At 40.1% G+C, this 18,060-nt stretch overlaps 4 protein-coding genes across 4 annotated transcripts; 1 reads left to right on the plus strand and 3 right to left on the minus strand.

The window, feature by feature from the left end:
- Nucleotides 1-5: 5 nt before the first annotated feature.
- Nucleotides 6-1,468, minus strand: LOC119725168 (trace amine-associated receptor 9-like). The gene has a single exon (XM_038196528.1). The coding sequence runs from the start codon at nt 1,110-1,112 to the stop codon at nt 6-8; it is 1,107 nt and encodes a 368-aa protein (XP_038052456.1). The 5' UTR covers nt 1,113-1,468.
- A 2,935-nt stretch (nt 1,469-4,403) lies between these two features.
- Nucleotides 4,404-8,268, plus strand: LOC119724793 (F-box only protein 43-like). The gene is made up of 4 exons (XM_038196005.1): nt 4,404-5,659; nt 6,074-6,185; nt 7,012-7,149; nt 7,307-8,268. The coding sequence occupies exons 1-4, from the start codon at nt 4,803-4,805 to the stop codon at nt 7,574-7,576; spliced, it is 1,377 nt and encodes a 458-aa protein (XP_038051933.1). The 5' UTR covers nt 4,404-4,802; the 3' UTR covers nt 7,577-8,268.
- Nucleotides 8,269-8,529: 261 nt separating this feature from the next.
- On the minus strand, nt 8,530-12,820 carry LOC119724791 (tRNA-splicing endonuclease subunit Sen34-like). The gene is made up of 6 exons (XM_038196004.1): nt 12,575-12,820; nt 11,165-11,302; nt 10,959-11,053; nt 9,733-10,474; nt 9,482-9,637; nt 8,530-9,026 (listed from the first exon to the last, which is right to left on the minus strand). Exons 1-6 carry the CDS (start codon nt 12,681-12,683, stop codon nt 8,839-8,841), a joined length of 1,428 nt encoding a protein of 475 aa, XP_038051932.1. The 5' UTR covers nt 12,684-12,820; the 3' UTR covers nt 8,530-8,838.
- An 836-nt stretch (nt 12,821-13,656) lies between these two features.
- Nucleotides 13,657-17,848, minus strand: LOC119724794 (clathrin light chain B-like). Its single transcript, XM_038196006.1, has 5 exons — nt 17,620-17,848; nt 16,956-17,005; nt 16,672-16,810; nt 16,025-16,136; nt 13,657-15,477 (listed from the first exon to the last, which is right to left on the minus strand). Exons 1-5 carry the CDS (start codon nt 17,771-17,773, stop codon nt 15,306-15,308), a joined length of 627 nt encoding a protein of 208 aa, XP_038051934.1. The 5' UTR covers nt 17,774-17,848; the 3' UTR covers nt 13,657-15,305.
- Nucleotides 17,849-18,060: the final 212 nt, after the last annotated feature.

Here is an 18,060-nt window from a genome sequence, read left to right on the forward strand (position 1 = left end):
TTTGTTCAAGAGAGTTGAGTTGAGTTGGCGTCTTCAAATTGTACCCTGCAATTGGACGCAACACTGCTGTGACTTTGCATTTCGTTACTCGTCTTACAATGGCCACAGTTTCTGGTGAACAAGTCCACGAGTGTCTTCCTGAAGTTCTTATTCATAAAGGAGTAAATGAAGACGTTCCACCAACTGTTGCTCAGGACGAGATAACCGGATGAATAATGAAGCCAGTCTGCTGGGGCGACTGAAGAAACAGCCGTGTATATCTGGGTCACTAGGAACGGTGTCCAAGCGATGTAATAGATTCCAGTGATGACGAGCGTTGTTCGGATAGCTTTGAGTTCTCTGGTCGGTATACGTCGGCCATCTTTGCGATTTCCTGGAATGGCGTCGATTCGTTTGGCATGATGAATAGAGACCATGAGAAGTTTGACATTGGCGAAGGTGATGACTACGCTTGGTAGAGCTACACATACAGCAGCCGCACCAAGCGCTTGCGGGAACACTTCGCCGTCGAAAAACTTCATGATGCAGTTACAGAGGACGGGGTCGTAGGTGATGTTCTGAAGAGGCGGCCAGGTTGCTGTGTCGACAAAAGCGATGTAGATGAAACACACAAGCCAGACCGCTGTGACGGCACAGCGAGCTCGTTTGACGGTAACGATGGTGATGTACCGTAGCGGTTTCATCACCGCCAAATAACGATCCACACTGATGCACATGAGAGTCAGCGACGATGCGGTAGCCAAGAGACTTCCCGAGCTACCAATAATCTTACACACTACATCTCCAAAAGGCCAATTATCCGTAATAGCCGGCCAAACGCTAAAAGCCATACAAACGCCAATCAGGAGATCTGCCATCGCCAAAGACCGAAGTAGAAACCGCGTCACCTCACCGAAACACTTGGTCCGAGGCAAGACAACCAAGTTCACAAAATTACTTGTGACGATCAGAACGAATGCGAAAAAAATACTCACGGTACGTAGAAGGATTGTAGCTAGAGGTGTCTGTAAATTTGACTCAATCAAGTTTACAATTCTCGTACTTGTCAAATTTGTTTCGTTAAATGAAGATGTCGGAAAGAGCAGTGATTCTTCAGGCTCCATTATGTCCATAAGTTTTAACACTTCAAAATTCCGAAGGAAGGTTTCCCCACAATAAAAATGTTGCAGCTCAGCTGTCTCCAATGTTCTCCAAGTTAGAAAGCTTCAACTTGATTTGCTCTATCAGTTGTGCAACACTAGCATTCCCAGTTAAGTCACGTAGATGACTGAATGCTCTCTTTGCTGTACGAGGCGTTTTCTTCCAAGACAGCTCTCATCTTGCACGCTTAGGAACACATCCGTTGTTGCTATGGCTACAACAAAGAGTGGAAGTCGTCCCTTGATTGCAGAACACTTCACCAGAGGCATTTCACTCACAGCTGCGCAAGTGTTTTGTACTTAAGAAACTATTCTGCTTTACACAACCCGAAGTCAGGCTTTCAACATCAACGGAACCTCATAAGATGGATTGATTTTAAACGGACCTCAGAAGATGGATTGATTTTAAATTGTTTTTGTCCTTCGTTTAAGAATTCATTTTATCAAACCTAGTTTAAAAGGCACTCGATACCCTCAGGCACTTCAAATGCTGCAGGAATCAATCTTTTGGGTAGACATTTAAGGGCCGCCGTTACCATAGCAACCCGTTAATAAGTAATGATTGCCCAATTTTCCTGGCACGGTAAGCGACTTTAATTGATTTGTCCTTCGTCAGCTGTGCCTGGTATTTGATTAAACCAGTCGATATTCTTTGGCTGTGAAAAAAGGGCATAAAACACAACAAAAACTGCCTAATTCAATTTAATAGTGATTTTGAGGCTTGAGCAATTGAGGGTCCGATAATCTGTGCACTGATGAAGTGATACAGTCCAAGCATTGATGCACCATTTACCTTAATTGACCACTTTTTCATGGAAATTATTTTTCAAGGTGGAATATGTTTACTGTATTCGGCAAACTCATGGCTGAAGCAAGTATGCATAAAAGTATTATAAGCAGTACGTTTAACGTAGAACAAAACGTTTAACAAAGAAAAGTATTCATTAACAACCTCATACTGCATGATGTTTCATCTTTATTGAAAGTACATGAAGTTCCAAGAAGTTAAACAAAATGAATGCAATAAAAATGCCTAGTACTTCATGCAAACTTCAGGTGCAACACATACACAATATTTTTGCAAATTGCTTCAACTGCAGCAGAACTGCAGCAGAACTGCAACATTTGGTATTATTTTTCATCAGTTTTGAGCATCTTTTTCCTGAAATTTTAAATTTCTAATAAAAAAAAGGTTATCGACTGATGTGCAGAAGTTCTTAGCTGAACATGTCTATTTAAAACAACTGAAGTATATAAGACAAGGAGCAGATCATTACATGTGTATACTTTTTACTCGGAGCAGTTTAAATATCCACTCAAACAGTGTGTAAAGATAAAAATATTTACATAAATAGAACTACAGTTGACTCTCGTTAGTACAAACACTGTTAATACAAAATTCTGGTTATAACAAACATAAAGCCTTGGTCCCAACTGTGCATTTATATGCACAATGAATGGGACTGATGTTCCTCTTAATACAAAATTCTGATATAACAAACAATTTCGCTAGGTGCGAACGAGTTTGTTATAACGAGACTCGACTGTACATGTAGGTTGATGGAAAACTTCAGCATTGCAGCATCAACTTTGACATTATCACTACTCAGTACCGCGATATCTCTTATGACATTTTGCACAATGCCATCTGTCTTGAGCCAAACGTTACAAGTCTTTTAAGTCGGTACAAATGTCCACAGTGACAGGCATATCGATGTTAAGCTTCTCCGGGAATAAACGAGTGAAGATAATTATTTATACAGCAGGCAGAGTTGAGATTCACTGGTAGCCTGCCTTGTAACTGGCATCCTGCAGCATCGATCACCTTGCATCAAATACAACCACTGTGATATTTCTGTTAAGGAAACGGCTTTTGATTTTGTTTTTTCCCTTTAAATTTCTCATTAAACGTTTTTGTTTTTTTGGGAGTTCATAAAATTTCAACATTCAATAGGAAGAACATCATAAAACAAAATGGCATGAAGAAAATTCTGTTTGCGACAGATTTCTTGCCAGAGTAGCCATTTGATAAAAAGGATACTTCGTTTGGTTCTCTTCTTGTACATGATGCGATAGCCACACTCTCTACAGCGGATGGGATCACGAGCTCGGATTTCATTCTCATGATGACATTCTGCAAAAAGAAAATATAACGAACAACAAATTAAGTGAGACCCAAAGCCTGTCACAATCAATGACAATTAGTTTTTGAAACAGTTTTAGGTAAACTTTGGAATTCTAATCTTAGTGAAATCTTACTTTCTTACAAGTTTAAAATGATAACCATGACAACCTCACCTCCACAAATGTAGACCATAATTTGCTTGACGGTAGCAGGTGCACCACCTTCCTTGGGATTAGGTGTTTCCATGGCAACAGGAAAAAAAAAAATTCTGAAATGGAAAATTGGAATAAATGTAATTTAAATTCAGTTTAAACAATGTAATAAATATGAAATCTTTCAAACTTGTAATTAATTAATTGTAAGCCTAGGCTTTCCCTGAACGAAGTGGCTATCGTTACGGCACTCATTGTTTAGCGCCCTCTACGATATTTTTTTGATACGCACGCAGGTATATAATTATTTGTTTCCACACGTTTTGTCGAGCAGTGCGTCAGCTTAGCCGATAGAGGGTAGGATTTTGCACCGTGAGGTTGCGGGTTCAAATCTCAGTTTTGCACTCGAATTTTTTTCCTTTTCTAACCTGAGGCTTTGGAGGATTTTTTTTAAAAGGGAAATAAAGTCCGAATTTCATAAAGTTCAAATTCACTTTTTTCCTTCTAATTTTATATTTTCTTGTCATGTTTTTTTATAAAAGTTGCCAGGTTGCAGTCTACCGTAACGATAGAAAATGGGAAATGCGTTACGGCTGCCGTAACAATAGCCACTGCGTTCCCTGAAATGCAGAACAGGAGTGGCAGACACTTGACAAAGTTTAGGATCATTTAAAATGTTTAATTCTGGTCTTGGGATTGGTTAAGAGTTACGTTGCTGTCATTGTGTCAAACTTTTTATACGAGGAAAAAACAGCGCCCTCTAACGAACAATGTTTATAGTGTCGGGAATGGACGTTCCTACGCATACAAACTACACAACGTCAACGTCCACGACACGACACAAGGCAAGGGATATGGTTTAAAAGGCAAACAGCATGCCCAATTTTTCACATAAGGTGACAAGAAATAACAGTTTGGGTGGACATTATATTTAAGAGAACATCTTTCAAAAATCAGAAACAGAAAAGATGAAAACAAATGTATCTAAACTGGCCAACCTTTTCGTTAGACGATCGCACAAAAACACATGGATTTTAATGCCGAGTAGTCAGTTGTATTTTCCATATGATAAAACATGGGGAATGATTCTGGGAGCAAGACCAAATTAACAGCGCGTCTCTCGCAAAGGATGATGGGAAAACGTCATCCCGCGCGAATTCTGAAATGAAAAGCTGCAACTCGCAGTTGAGACGGTCTTCGATTTTTTCCGATTTTCTCAAAATCAAAGCATAATCAAGACGCCGATCTAATGCCAAGTGAAATTATGGTTATTCGTCGATGTACACATGGACCAAGGGACTAAATTAGAGCCCTTTTCTGCCAAAAATCTGAGATTTTTGTTTGCATGTTTGGAGTTCAATAAACAACACTGACTGCTTACTGTACATGTTCATTGCTGCCGAGTTTTCACTCCAAACTGAGAGTGACACACCACTACACTTCTTTATCTCGGCGAAAATGGCTGAGGATCGTTCCATTTTGAAGGCAGAAAAGCCCATAAGATATTGTTTATCCTCTTCCATGCTTTGTGCCGACCAAGCCAGCAGAAATGATGACAATGTTGGGTCCAGCAGCAGTATTCCAATGCATTGTCCAAGGAGGAATAGGGAAATTGGAGATTGTTCAACATCAACTTCAAGACATTTTCCTGAGTTTACGACCACAAGAGATGACGAATCAGTACTCCTTTCTAAGCGTTCTGGCTTGGTGAAAGAGACTTGTACAAAAATCACCAAAAGCATTCAAGACGATGGGTACTTTTCTCCAAATTTGGAGATTTCTTCGCCAGCAAATTCAAGATCACAAAAATCAAAGGGTGAAGATGAAGACACTACTCATCAGAACAAGAGTGTGACCGAAGATTTCAAAACTCCTCATGTTCCTGCAACAAGAAAAAATGACAGTAGTATGGGCCTCTTCGGTCAAACATCCAGCCAGAAAAGTCTCAAAGTTAGAACAGCATCGGAAGAACTGTCCATACCTGCTGCCAAGAAGTTCACCCGAATCGTTCCTCGAGATGAAGTTGACGGAACGCCAGTATTAAGCGGTGCCAAGAGTCTTGGTCTGATGTACAGCAGGGCAATGGCTGAGGAGGATTCTGGGTACAGCTCACCAGGAATGTTCGCTGAACGACCGTGTAAAGTGGGGAGGGGGACGATGGATATTGTAACCGAGTTGGGGCATCACGAACCGGCATTGTTGGATAAAATCTTGGCGGAGTTCAGTGATGAAGATATTGTGAGGTATAATTGCAGATCAACAAGATACAGATTAAACATTAGCAACTTTACCCGAGATCAGATGAATTTTGTATTGTTTATTTGTATTTCTTAATATATTTCATTTTGGTTGATGACATCATGTGTGTTATTAAAAACAGTCTAGTACAACAAACAAAATTACTAAAACTTAAAAAGGAAGAAGTAAACCATTGATTATCCAAAAAAAAACATTGAAAAGAAAAATCACAAAGTGCAAGTAGATAACTGTTTTATATCTTAATCCTTGAAATAAAAGTATGTACAAATTATTTTGATGTAGGCTTGGAATTTTTTTCTTTTTACGTTGACTGAATGAACTTGTAATTAAAAAAAATTAATGTTATTTTGACCAAAAAAATTCTAAATAATTTTGTGTATTTGGACATTTCCTTCCAGATTCAGCGGTGTGTGTCTAGAATGGCGGCGTATTGCAGGACGCAGAAAAGAAATCACTTCGAGGAAGAGACACTTCCTTCAGCAGAAATCAAAACCAAGAAGACGTGTCAAGGTGATTTTAATCTAACAATTTCATTAGTTTCATCGTCCTTCTCTAAATATTTTTTTTTTTGGCCAGTCAGCTAGACAATCCGGACATGCACACGTTGGTGAATGCACAAAGCCAATTAGCAAAAACCTCTAAATAAAGTGAGTAAGAGAGTGCATCAGATAATAGTAGGTGCACTCATTTGCAGTGAGGCAGTCAGTCCATCACAAGTCCTTTTGTAAGTCCACTCACAAGTAAGGGGATAGAAGACAAAGGAATGCCATTGTTACAGTTCATTTGAATAGCTAGTGACTTGACCTGAGACTAAAAGACTTTTGATGGACTTGACAGTTACAACACTGCTCATCGGAGGATTGCTGATTTCTCATTGTTCACATCAGCATTTCTTGGATTTCTTAATTGCATTTCATTGAAGGGCCATGTAATAAGCCTCACCACTAATCCTGCTTCTGTGATTTTGTATAATAGCAAAAATTACTGAGGGAAAGGATATAATGGCACATAATTTACATCACCCTGGCCTTGTTGCCGTCCCACAGAACTTTATAGCTGTTGTTGAAACTCATCAAAGCAGTGTTATTAGCAAGGTTCTACAGGCATTGATCGAAGCACATATTGAACAATACTAGTTACTACGCTTGCCTTGTCAATTGATTAGGAATTTTAATTACACTCAATGACTCAGTCAGACAGTCATTGACTCAGTCAGGGAGGGAGACAGTCAGTCGATGACTCGAGGAGTCAGTCTGTCACTCACTCAGTAAGAGAACAATAGGATGGCTATACGGGTACAACAACAATTTTAACTCATTGCTTTCTTTGTCAACAGGAGAATTACCCTCTGCAGACTTCGCAGCGAGCCACAGTGAGTTCATCCACCCCGCTTGGCGAGGTTCAGAGACTAGGTGAACCTCAAGCCTCAAGCACGCCTGCTTCTAGACCAAGCAACCACGACAGGTTCAGAGAGGTAGGTAGTTGGCTTTAGAACAGATTTAGAAATTGATTGAATCAATTTTTTAGACTATCACGCTTCAGAAAAATAAACTGTAAAAAATTACCATCTTACAAGAGTACATGTAAACAATTTTTATTCTTTGAAAATGTTCTGTTTTGTTTCCTTGCAGGCCTCAGAATCTCTTCTAGCCGATGAATCGCTCACCAAATGTGCTAAAGCTGACTGCCAGTCACCAGCGAACTTACTGATGAATGGCCAGCGAGGGCAGTGTACGCGCTGCGGCTACGACTTTTGTACCAACTGCTGCTGTGAGTTCCACGTTAACTCCGTCTGTCCGGTGCTTCGGGAGAAAAACACAGCGAAGAAAGGGAACGGCGTCGGGAGCGGCAAGAGTAAGCGGAGTCTGCGGAGAATCGCGAGGTTGGAGAGCCACCCATGATGGGATTGAAGACTGCCCTCTATTGTGGACAATGAGAGAGGTTACAGGTATGCGTGTCATTGGGTGACAGCTGACAATTTGTCATTTCAAAGTGACACTAACTAAAATGCCTGATTAAGATCTTCACTAGCAGACATACCAATCATCGTCTTCTATGATGCCGATATCTACTTATTAAAGCAAACTAGCCAAAAATACAAAATTTGTTGCAACTGTTTTGACGGGTATTAAGTGAATAAAATGTTTGACTTGGCAATACATCCGAGTTCACATTGTTGAATAAGTTTTAATATTCGTAAATTCATTTATTCTGTACTAAAATTTGAGAATCATTTTGAGTATTTCTTAATGCTCCATTTTGAAATTCTTGAAAATATTTTTGTAAATGAGTCGACTGTGCGATTTGCTAAATTTGGTGCTGAACTGAAATACATAATCCATTTTTGATCAGTTTTAATGACAAGATGTAAATAAGTGATTTTGTAACTTTTTAATAAAAAAAAACAGGGTGTAACTTTAAATGTTATTCAGAGAGTTTGAAACAACCAAACTTGCGGGTACAACTGTATTTTGATCCAAACAAGACATTGTTCATTATCTTTTTTTCATGGATTCCCGACAACTAAGAGTCACAAAATTTCCTTCAACATTCCACAACTAACTGCCATAACTTAACATGTACTTTGACCAAATGGTAATTGTTAAGTATGGAGAGCCTGGTGTGACAAAACCGACCCAGCAGACATACAGCAATATTAAACTAATGCGAAGTTGTTACTTTAGCACTACTCTAAAATGTCACTTTTACATTAAATTTATATTGAATTGTCTCACCTGTTTTGTAATATTTAAATCTAAACATTTTACAAACTAGCTACTTTGTAAAGTGTAAACATGTACATGTAATTTGATGTATATCTGTGATTGACAGCAGCTGGAATATTTTCATACTGTACATTTTGCTAAACAAAATTTGGAAGAAAAACTGAAAAACCAACATGTCGCAGTTTCATGTCTCTATTATTGCATGCTCTTATGTTCATTTAAAAGGAGTGGGAACGCGAAGAAAATGATATGTTTCCAGTTTTTCAATCTTAAACTTTATTTTTCTCTTTATAAAACTGTTGCAGAAAGGACTTACATTTCCACACAAACTGAAATTGATATGCAAAACAATTGAATTCTAGCAATCCAAATTCTGGACATCCCCCCATCCATCCTAGACCCGCCCATCCCTCCCCCAAGATCATGGATTCTTACAATCAGCTCAATCCAGTCCACTGCAGTGATGTATAAACCACCTCATCTTCCTCATCAACAGAGCACAAAATTACAGTTTTCTTGACATTTGTGCCGAGTCGGCCATAGGTTATCAGTTCCAGAGGGGATAGTGGCTTGTCGTGGGGCACACAGACGGCGATGAAATAGGAATGATAGAGGAACGGGTCTCCTGTCAAAAAAAAAATAATACATGTAGATAAAAGTCAAGTCAAAAGGAAGTGAAGGAAGTAGCACTTTTCCTCAATGATAGAGGGCGCTGTCCACTATTTACTCCATGACATTTTAGAAGAGTGCTCAGGACTACATGTGCCCGTTACACACCATGGAAGACATTGCTTTGTCAGTGACAGGAAGGTGGTTGCAGTTTTCACAGAAGAACTAGCTTGTATTCATGCTGCTAACTAACTTGAGGTAAGATTTTGACTTGGTGGCGAAGTAATTGGTGAAAGGTTTGCTGTAAAACATTGAAAAATATCAATTCTGAGATGTGAGAAAGATTGTTGCCTTTTCCCTTGTCGCTTTTGCAAACTGCAAACCTCACACTGTAGTAATCTCATTCAAAAAATTAGAGAACGTTTTAATACTGCAACTGTATGTGATATTTCTGATCACATTTTATATTACCTGGGTAAACCAGGAAGTCACCGCCGAATTTGCAGCCTGACGTGAGGTAGTAGCCCGTCTCCCAGAGGTCTCGGAAGACTCGGTATTTCAGTATCTCTTGCTGCGTTCTTGGGTACGCCCATTCAGCCACTTCATGCTTTGGTGTGGCTGATGAGGCTATGTAAAACAAGAACATAATGTGATATGAATAATTATGTTAATGTGTTCATTAACATAATTAATGAATACTTATGTAAATGAGCACTGCTTACCTGTTACAACATGAACCAGGTAGCCTGTACATGGTTGTGGATCATGAGGCTTCTTGAAAACATCTACATCATCAGATTTGTGTTCAGGATTTGTGTTTGGAGACGGTTCCACATCACCTCTGTCTATCACTGCGTCTGGGTCAGTGTCTGGCACAACCCTCTGGGGACAGCTGGTGCTAGAATGCTGCTCAGATTGGGTAACAGGACTGTGGTTAATCACACCTGAATTGGTTTCAAGTAACGCCTTCGTTTCTGGTTGTCCATCTTTCAGTGGATGTGTTTTAACACTATTTGAGTCTCTTTGGTTGTTCTTATCAGCATTACTTGCACTAGTTCTTTCACAGTCATCTAGGGATGACTGACAAGACCCTATGCAACTTAAGGATGTTTGGGTTCTGGCAGTGCTGTCCTCATCATGTTTATTAGAGGAATCCTTGAGTTGTTCAGAACTGACTAAGCTTGTAGTTGATGACTCATCACTGTCTACCACTGTTGCCATGGTGACATCATCTTCCATCCTCTTTCTCTTACTGTTCTCACCATCCCCATCAAGCATTACTCCTGCATCAGGAGTGCATCTCACACTTTCATCTCCCCCTGATTCACCTGAAACAGAAGCCTTTTCCCTTTTCTTTTTCCTGGCTCGCTCAGCCCGACGATGTTTCTTTGTGGTCCGTCCCAGAGCGATGATGTTATCAAAGTCTTGTTTCTTTTTTGCACTCATTGCATCCCACAATGCTTGCTATAAAAAAAAAAAGAGAAATCAATGATTAATCCTTTAGGCCAAAAAAAAAGTCTCCGGTTTCTGGTATGCGCGCGCGTCGCCGTAGCCATGCGCGTCGGCAAAATGAAAAAGGTTTTTTTTCAATGAAAGATGATGTCTCAAAACTGCCAAACTCACTGGTTTGACTGGAATCCTGCTGCTGCACAATTTTAACGTGTTTTTAGATGGGGTTATGATCGAGAATAAGCTTTATGTGGCCTCTCTGGACTCCCATATATTTGCACTAAGTTTAGTCAGGCACCATTTGCAGTCATCAGCCGACATTTGAAGCAAAAAAGTCAGGTAAAAAAAAAAAAAAAGCCGCGTCGCCGCACCACTTTTTGGGCAAGCTCCATACCAGAAACCGGAGATTTTTTTTTTTTGGCCTTAGTTGCTAGACACAATTTGACAACTGTTAAAAAAAGCATCAAATTGATTCTTTGTTTTTAAACAAAACTTGTACCTGCTCACGGAAGCTCCTCTGTCTTGTCTCTTCGAAGGTTGCAACGTCATCCACTGATGGGTTCTTAATCCTGACATTCACCATCCTTGCAACATCTGCCGAAAGAAAAGACCAAAATACAGTTCATGCCCTTGCACTTTTTCTGAGATGTCCAACAGGCTTAATGTAACACAGATTTGTTGTTGAGGCCACCAATCTTTACTTACCATATTCAATCAGCACTGCTGCTTCTTCAGGCATGAGCTGTAGAGGCAAACCGAGCTGAGCGTTCTGTCTCGGTGACCGCGGTAGCGAACCAACCAAGGCACCAACAATGTGATGGGTCTCTCTCAACAACTTCACATCTGAAATAGATAAAAATGTTTCAAATTGAAAGGTACATTGCAACTAATATAAATTTAGTTCCACATCAGTAGCTAATTGTTGTATTCATCAAGTGGTTAATCCTTAAGATTTTGCGGCCTAGCCCTAATCTAAAATACACTCATTGGTTCTGTAGTTGAGTTTGTTTGTTTAATAAGTTAAACTTTAGCACCTCCCCTAAAAAAGGAAAATCCAAATAAAAAATACAAGAACGTGAGATCCTCGAAATCAATGCGATCAAATAATGGAATCGTTTACATAGTATACGGCCAATAATGAAAAAAGTATATCAATAATATAATGATCATGGTGATCATAATGATTATCATTATCATCAATGATCACGTTTACCACACCAATATACAATTACAAAGTTAACGGTACAACTATAGAATGCAGGGCCACTTTACTCTACATCCGCGCCTCCGTACGGCTGCGTGGAGGCGTGGAACCGCAGTCGACCTACCTCTGAAAATCGATCGTGGAGTCGTGGAGCCGCAGAAAATTGCGCCCTCTATCGGTGCGCGTCTCTGCGACTCCGCGCCTCCACCACTGAGAGACAGTGCCCCGTCGCCCTCCCCCCCTTCCTAATTGGCCCGCCCAATTAAAGTGACTCTGCGACTCCCCGACTCCGCGCCTCCGCGACTCCAGACAGTGCCCCGTCGCCCTCCCCCCCCCTTCCTAATTGGCCCGCCCAATTAAAGTGACTCTGCGACTCCCCGACTCCACGCCTCCGCGACTCCAGACAGTGCCCCGTCGCCCTCCCCCCCCCCCTTCCTAATTGGCCCGCCCAATTAAAGTGACTCTGCGACTCCCCGACTCCGCGACTCCAGACAGTGCCCTGTCGCCCTCCTCCCTTCCTAATTGGCCCGCCCATTTAAAATGGATATGGATGCTTCGTTCTCAAAAAGATTCCGCCGAGAATTGCGCCCTCTATCGGTACGCGTCTCTGCGACTCCGCGACTCCGCGCCTCCGCCACTCCAGTGCCCCGCGTCTCCGCGATTCTGCGACTCCAAGACTCCGCGCCTCCGCCGCTCCAGACAGTGCCCCCAACACATTTACAAGCACGCCCTCCCTTCCGATCCTTCATGAGAAGCTTTGAAGACAAGTGCAGTGCATTCCTTCGCTGTACTTAGCACTTTTTTGCAGGTTTGCATATCTATTACTCCTATTCCATCCACGCCTCCAGGCAAAATAAAAAACCTTGCTTCGGCGTGGCCCTGCATTCTATAGTTGCTCCAAGTTAACAAACCATCTGCATTCCACACAAGTATTTTTCCTTTGCAAAGATGCAGCTCTATTGGTGACCGATTTGTTTCAAGTTCTTCAGATGATTGTGCAATATCTTCAAGTTCCTCCATTGTAACCTTTGTTCAATAAACTTCCTCCAGTTTTGTTAAAACCACCAACATTTCAATGGGGCAAAAACATTTTTTTGTTTCTCATGGACGTCGCCATCTTTTTCTTTCGATGAACAAACTATTGAGGGCGCTCTTCCACGGCATGTTGTGGAGGGCGCCCTCTGACGCTGTTGCTTTTCAAATTTATTTAAGCAGGGCGCCCTCTTGTGCCGCTGCTTTTTCCTTTCAATTTGTGATGGGCGCCCTCTGGTGGCGCCGTTACTTTCAAATTTCGTTATTATTTATGCAGGGCGCCCTCTGGCCCTATTGCTTTTTATTTTCAAATTAGACTGTTATTAATGCAGGGCGCCCTCTGGCGCCGTTGTTTTTTTTCAAATTATGCTTTTATTGATGCAGGGCGCCCTCTAGCGCCATTTCTTTTTTCCCTTTAAATAACGTCGGTATTTATGTGGGATACACTCTAGCTATGGGGGATTTGTTTAAATTTGTGTTATTTCATGTTTTTTTTCCTTCGAACTGAATTATTATTTAGGGCGCTTCATTCTGGCACAGGTTTTTTTTTTTCAAATAATAGTTATTTATGCAGGGCGCCCTCTGGGCTGTTGCGTTTTAATTACACTGTAAGTTATGCAGGGCGCCCTCATTATCTGTAGTTTTTTTCTCTTATAATTAAAATATTTAGACTATTAAAATGATCAGAATAGTTTGTACCCACCTATATTTTGTAAACATTATTCCAATAATCCACTGAGGAAACTAATCACAACTGTTTGGACAATAGATCTTATGCGTAGCAGCCATTTTAGAGGGCAATGCCTTTGTTGTGCAGGGATATGCATGTCTGAACCTTTTGTGCATTCATCATTTCTGACTTTTAAATAAACTATGCCCTCTAAGATGGCTGCTACACATGAGGTCTATAACTGAAAGGAGACCGAGAGGCAAGCAAAGATAAAGATAAACACAATGCTCAGACTTTTCTTTGAATATATTGAGCATTTAATACTAAACATGTATCCATACATTGTTATACATATCACAAAATTTGATAACCAGTCAAAATACGGGGATTTATCGGGACAACAAATTACACGATGAATATAACACAAGTTGTAATGATTTGTGACTCAAATGTATTCATATAAATAATCGTCTGAATTTGCTGATTAATTTCATGATGTCGTCAACTAATATGTGTTCATTTACACAACCAAATTGTAACACAGCATGTAACCTGTAAGAAAACATAACGTTACTTTGTCTATAGCGATTAAATGTATCAACACTTGGTTGGGGTAAAATGCAACATTTCCAACGAAGTTACAACGGGGAAAACATTTAGGATGAATACTACTATCAGACACAGAGGTAACAAGTAACATTCCATGAGGCTAAAAATTAACAATTATCTGCATGACTTTTTGCCCAAAGAAATATTTCACATTAAATGCAAAAGAGAATGATTTTTGTTTTAAGCTCAAGGACAAAATCCTCAATTGGATATAAAGAGCGCCCTCCTTTGACAACAAATAGTCAACACAGTTCTCATTGGCCTTAGGTTATTTGTGTGTTGCTGGGTTAATTTCAAACACTAACAATTTGCCTATTTGTCAACAAAAGTACAATTCTACTCTACAAATTTCAAGTTTTGTAAACATCACGAAAAATTCCTTCCGATACTTCCGACTAAATATACACCACGTTCTGTTAGCCTGCTGCTAAATTTGACACAAATCTCACACTTTTCCAACTGCCTTCACTAAAGTAAACTTTCGTTTTCAAGTAACAAATACAAACAATACAATCGCAACAAGATTACATTTTTATAATATTGGTCTAATGTATATCATGGAATGGCATATAACATGAAGCATTTTTTCGGGGGGGGGGGGGGTGGACAGGATTTCATGTTTCTATTCTACAAATGAAATACTTGTTAAATATACGACCAACTTGTGTACCAGCGAATGGATGGATTTTGTATGTTCCTCTATCCCCGATTTACCACAAAATAACTTCCAAAACCTCAAAAGCACAACAGCAACACGCATATTGTTTTACTATGACTTTAGCACTGATACTCAAAGCTGCATATTTGTGTATTTGTTGGCATTGGAGACATTAAAACATCACTAAAATCGGTGCAACAAAACTTCACCAAAATCTGCCAGAAAAATATATAAAAGTTATCCTTTCTGCTCAAGAAATGTTACGGAATCACACCAAGACAATCCAATCATTTGTATCATCCACGCATGCAACAAAATATTTAAGCATGTCACACTTTGCTTTTGGCTTTTAATATTTCCTTACTACTGACAACACTGTAATGGCATTCTTTCATACATTTGTATTTTTCAGTTTTTTTGTTCACAGCGGATAAAAAAACAACATCTACAGGTGGTCCAAAAAAGACTCAAAGTTGAACCCTCCGTCCAAGCAAAAAGTATTTTTCCCTACTAATTTAGAAATGCAGGTAAAAATAATTGTGTTTTGAAATGGATTGATGAGAAAATGGTGGGTAAAAAAAGAGAAGTGCTATGAGAAATGGATTTTCATTGTGACTACTATATATATATGACTCACGATACTAAAACGTTCCCCCCATTTCTTCCGTGGTTCCTATTTGGCCATCCCTGTCTGTTTGAGATGGAGCAGTATAGACCGGAGTCGCGTGACGTCTTTGCAGTTCTTGTTGTTCTTTGGGTTGAAGTCGCAGAGGCGGGCGATTCGTTCCCATTCCTGACCGGGGGTTTCCTCGTCGCGCTCATCAATGAATGCCTTTTCCGCAGCCCTGGGGAGAAGGAATGTTAATCATCACAGTCAGTGCAACCTCAACCCCAAAGTTGACAATTCTACATTTCAAATACTGTCAAACATGCTGCTAAACATCAGATCACAAAGCCACATTACGTTTACAACTGTGCAGACAATATTCTTTCATTTCTTTGATCGATGGAAAATGCGAGGAATCTTCCTAATTCTTTCAAATTCACCATTTTCTAGAAAACCAACAGCATTTGTACTTCAACTTTCTAGCTTAACAAAGATCAAGTAAAGTAATGTAATAGCTGGGGCCTATCTGCCCCAATCCTGAAAAATCCTAAACAGCTTAACAATTTCAATTTTTTGGAGGGCTGGGTTTAATACCCTTATCATTTTTTACTGAAACGGAACATCATTGTGCAGGAAATCAACTACGATGCCATATTGGCTATGGCTATGGCTATGGCTTGCAATTACACACACACCTATGGGAAGGAGCAGAAGCCACTTCCCATAGACACATGTGTTACCGACAGCCGTAGTCACGTAAGTCAGATGAAGCCTCATCTACCCACCTGTTGGAGGACTGGGCCTTGGTGAACTGTTCCGCTTGCCGCGCCGTCCATTCCACAATTTCCTTCTTAGCAATCTCCCTCCACTCATTCTGTAACTGATCTGCTTCAGTATCTGAAAAAATGAAAAACATCTTTGTATTTAATTCTCATCTTCTGAAAACAAAGTCTCAACAGAATCCAACATAAGCCAACTTAAGCGCCTCCTAAGTCCTGAATACAAGATGCAGCTTCTGGAACTGAATGTCCGTTCAGGAATTCCAACAGAAAATGCCTGCTGTATACTGTAGGGATATCGTTATGTAATCCACTAGAGAAAATACACACTTTGACCAATAAGCACTTTCAGTGTACTATGCGCCATCTTGTGCACGGGGCAATAAAAACATGCGTTGCTAGACGCGATATTGGAATGAAAGCATCGTGACTTGGAAGCCCAAATGTTTTCGATTGACATGCGTGCTCAGCAACAAGTGTTTGTTTTGCCTCATTAACAAGATGGCATATATTACAGTTAAAGTGCTTATTCATAATGAAATTGACTTATTAATTTTTCAAACCTTATATTTTTTAAAACAATAATAGGATTTTATTTGTCGTGTGACTTCAGCGCTTCTATTTTAATACACCACTTGGTTATAATGTCGGACCTTTCTTTTCAAGCATCTCTATTTGTTCTTCTCTCCAAAGTCTGATCTTCTCTGGTTCGTTAGCGAGCCTGTCTACTGCTGAGATTGATGAGTAAGTGTCTGACGGACCGTTGAGCTGAGCTTCGCCTTCACCTTCACCCTGTTGGGAAAACAAAACAAAATGTCCTGAGTATAAATGAAAACGAATCAGCATGACAGAGCTATGACAGCTATAGTTTTAACTTAACATCAGTGACTGAACTTGATAGACAAAGCTTTACAGGAGATTCGGTGTTGCAACTTACCATCATAGGATCAGCTTCAAAACTTGCTAAGTCATCACCGAGCAATCCTCCTGCAAGTGACAAAAAAGGAAAATTTTGAAAAGATTATGGAGTAATCAGGATTAACATTTCAATGCAACCTGGCTGAATATAATTGTTGTTCTCTTGAAATTAACAGAAACGATATTTGAGTCATGCATAGGTGCGGCCCTAGTATTATCAGAGAGGTTTCAAATTCAAATGCAGCTCATTCATTTCCTTTCTGTAACTAGCTTTTATTTTGACAATCACATAAAATAAGAATATAGAAATAAAAACAGCATGCAAGATATTTGATTTGGCAAAAATGGGAAAAACACAATCTCTGATAATCTGATGCCGGACAAAAATACTGAAAAATACTGACAAAATTTGTAAAAATGGGTGGGGAAAAGGGCAAATTATTTCAGACATAAATGAGCATTCAATCAAAGAGTCATTTTATAATTATTTCTATTTCATGTGTTCATTTAAGGGAACTCTTTTAATTAAAATTTGATCACACTGCCATTGATAATTTAGGCCAAGGCAAATTGTGGGGCGAGTTGACAATCATGACTCATTTTTAACAATAACACTTAGATTAAATTCGCCCCCAAATGTCCCATTTCCCATTGCACCGTGCACAAAAATCTGATTCACCCACCCGACTCCCCGACTGGTTCCGATGCCGGCGCCGGATCTCCGCTGACAAAATTGTCGTCTTCCAACCCTGCAAGTTCATCTTGCTCTCTGGCAAGAAATTCGGCGGCTGGATCCACCTCTGGGGCAGAATTTCCGTCGTTATTTAGGTCTGCCATTGCACTCGGACGAAAGAAAATTTAATCGGAAGATTTACTCGTGGATCACGCTGGTCCCTTTAAAAATTATTCAAGATTTTGCTATGCAAGGTACCAGTGAAAATCATGGTGGGCGTTCAACCGCGCTGGTGTTCTTCGTCTACCTTTATTTTGCACAGGACAATCTTCAGTACCAGGGATTTTAACTTTTTAAGAGGCGTGGCCAATGAACAATACAGGGAGGATGTGGGATAAGGGGGCGTGGCAATGCTGGGGGGGGGGGGGGGTAAAAATTGGAGTAGGGAGAC

This window comes from Patiria miniata, unplaced genomic scaffold (genome assembly GCF_015706575.1).
Source record: "Patiria miniata isolate m_02_andy unplaced genomic scaffold, ASM1570657v1 HiC_scaffold_18, whole genome shotgun sequence".
NCBI classification, from domain to species: Eukaryota; Metazoa; Echinodermata; class Asteroidea; order Valvatida; family Asterinidae; genus Patiria; species Patiria miniata.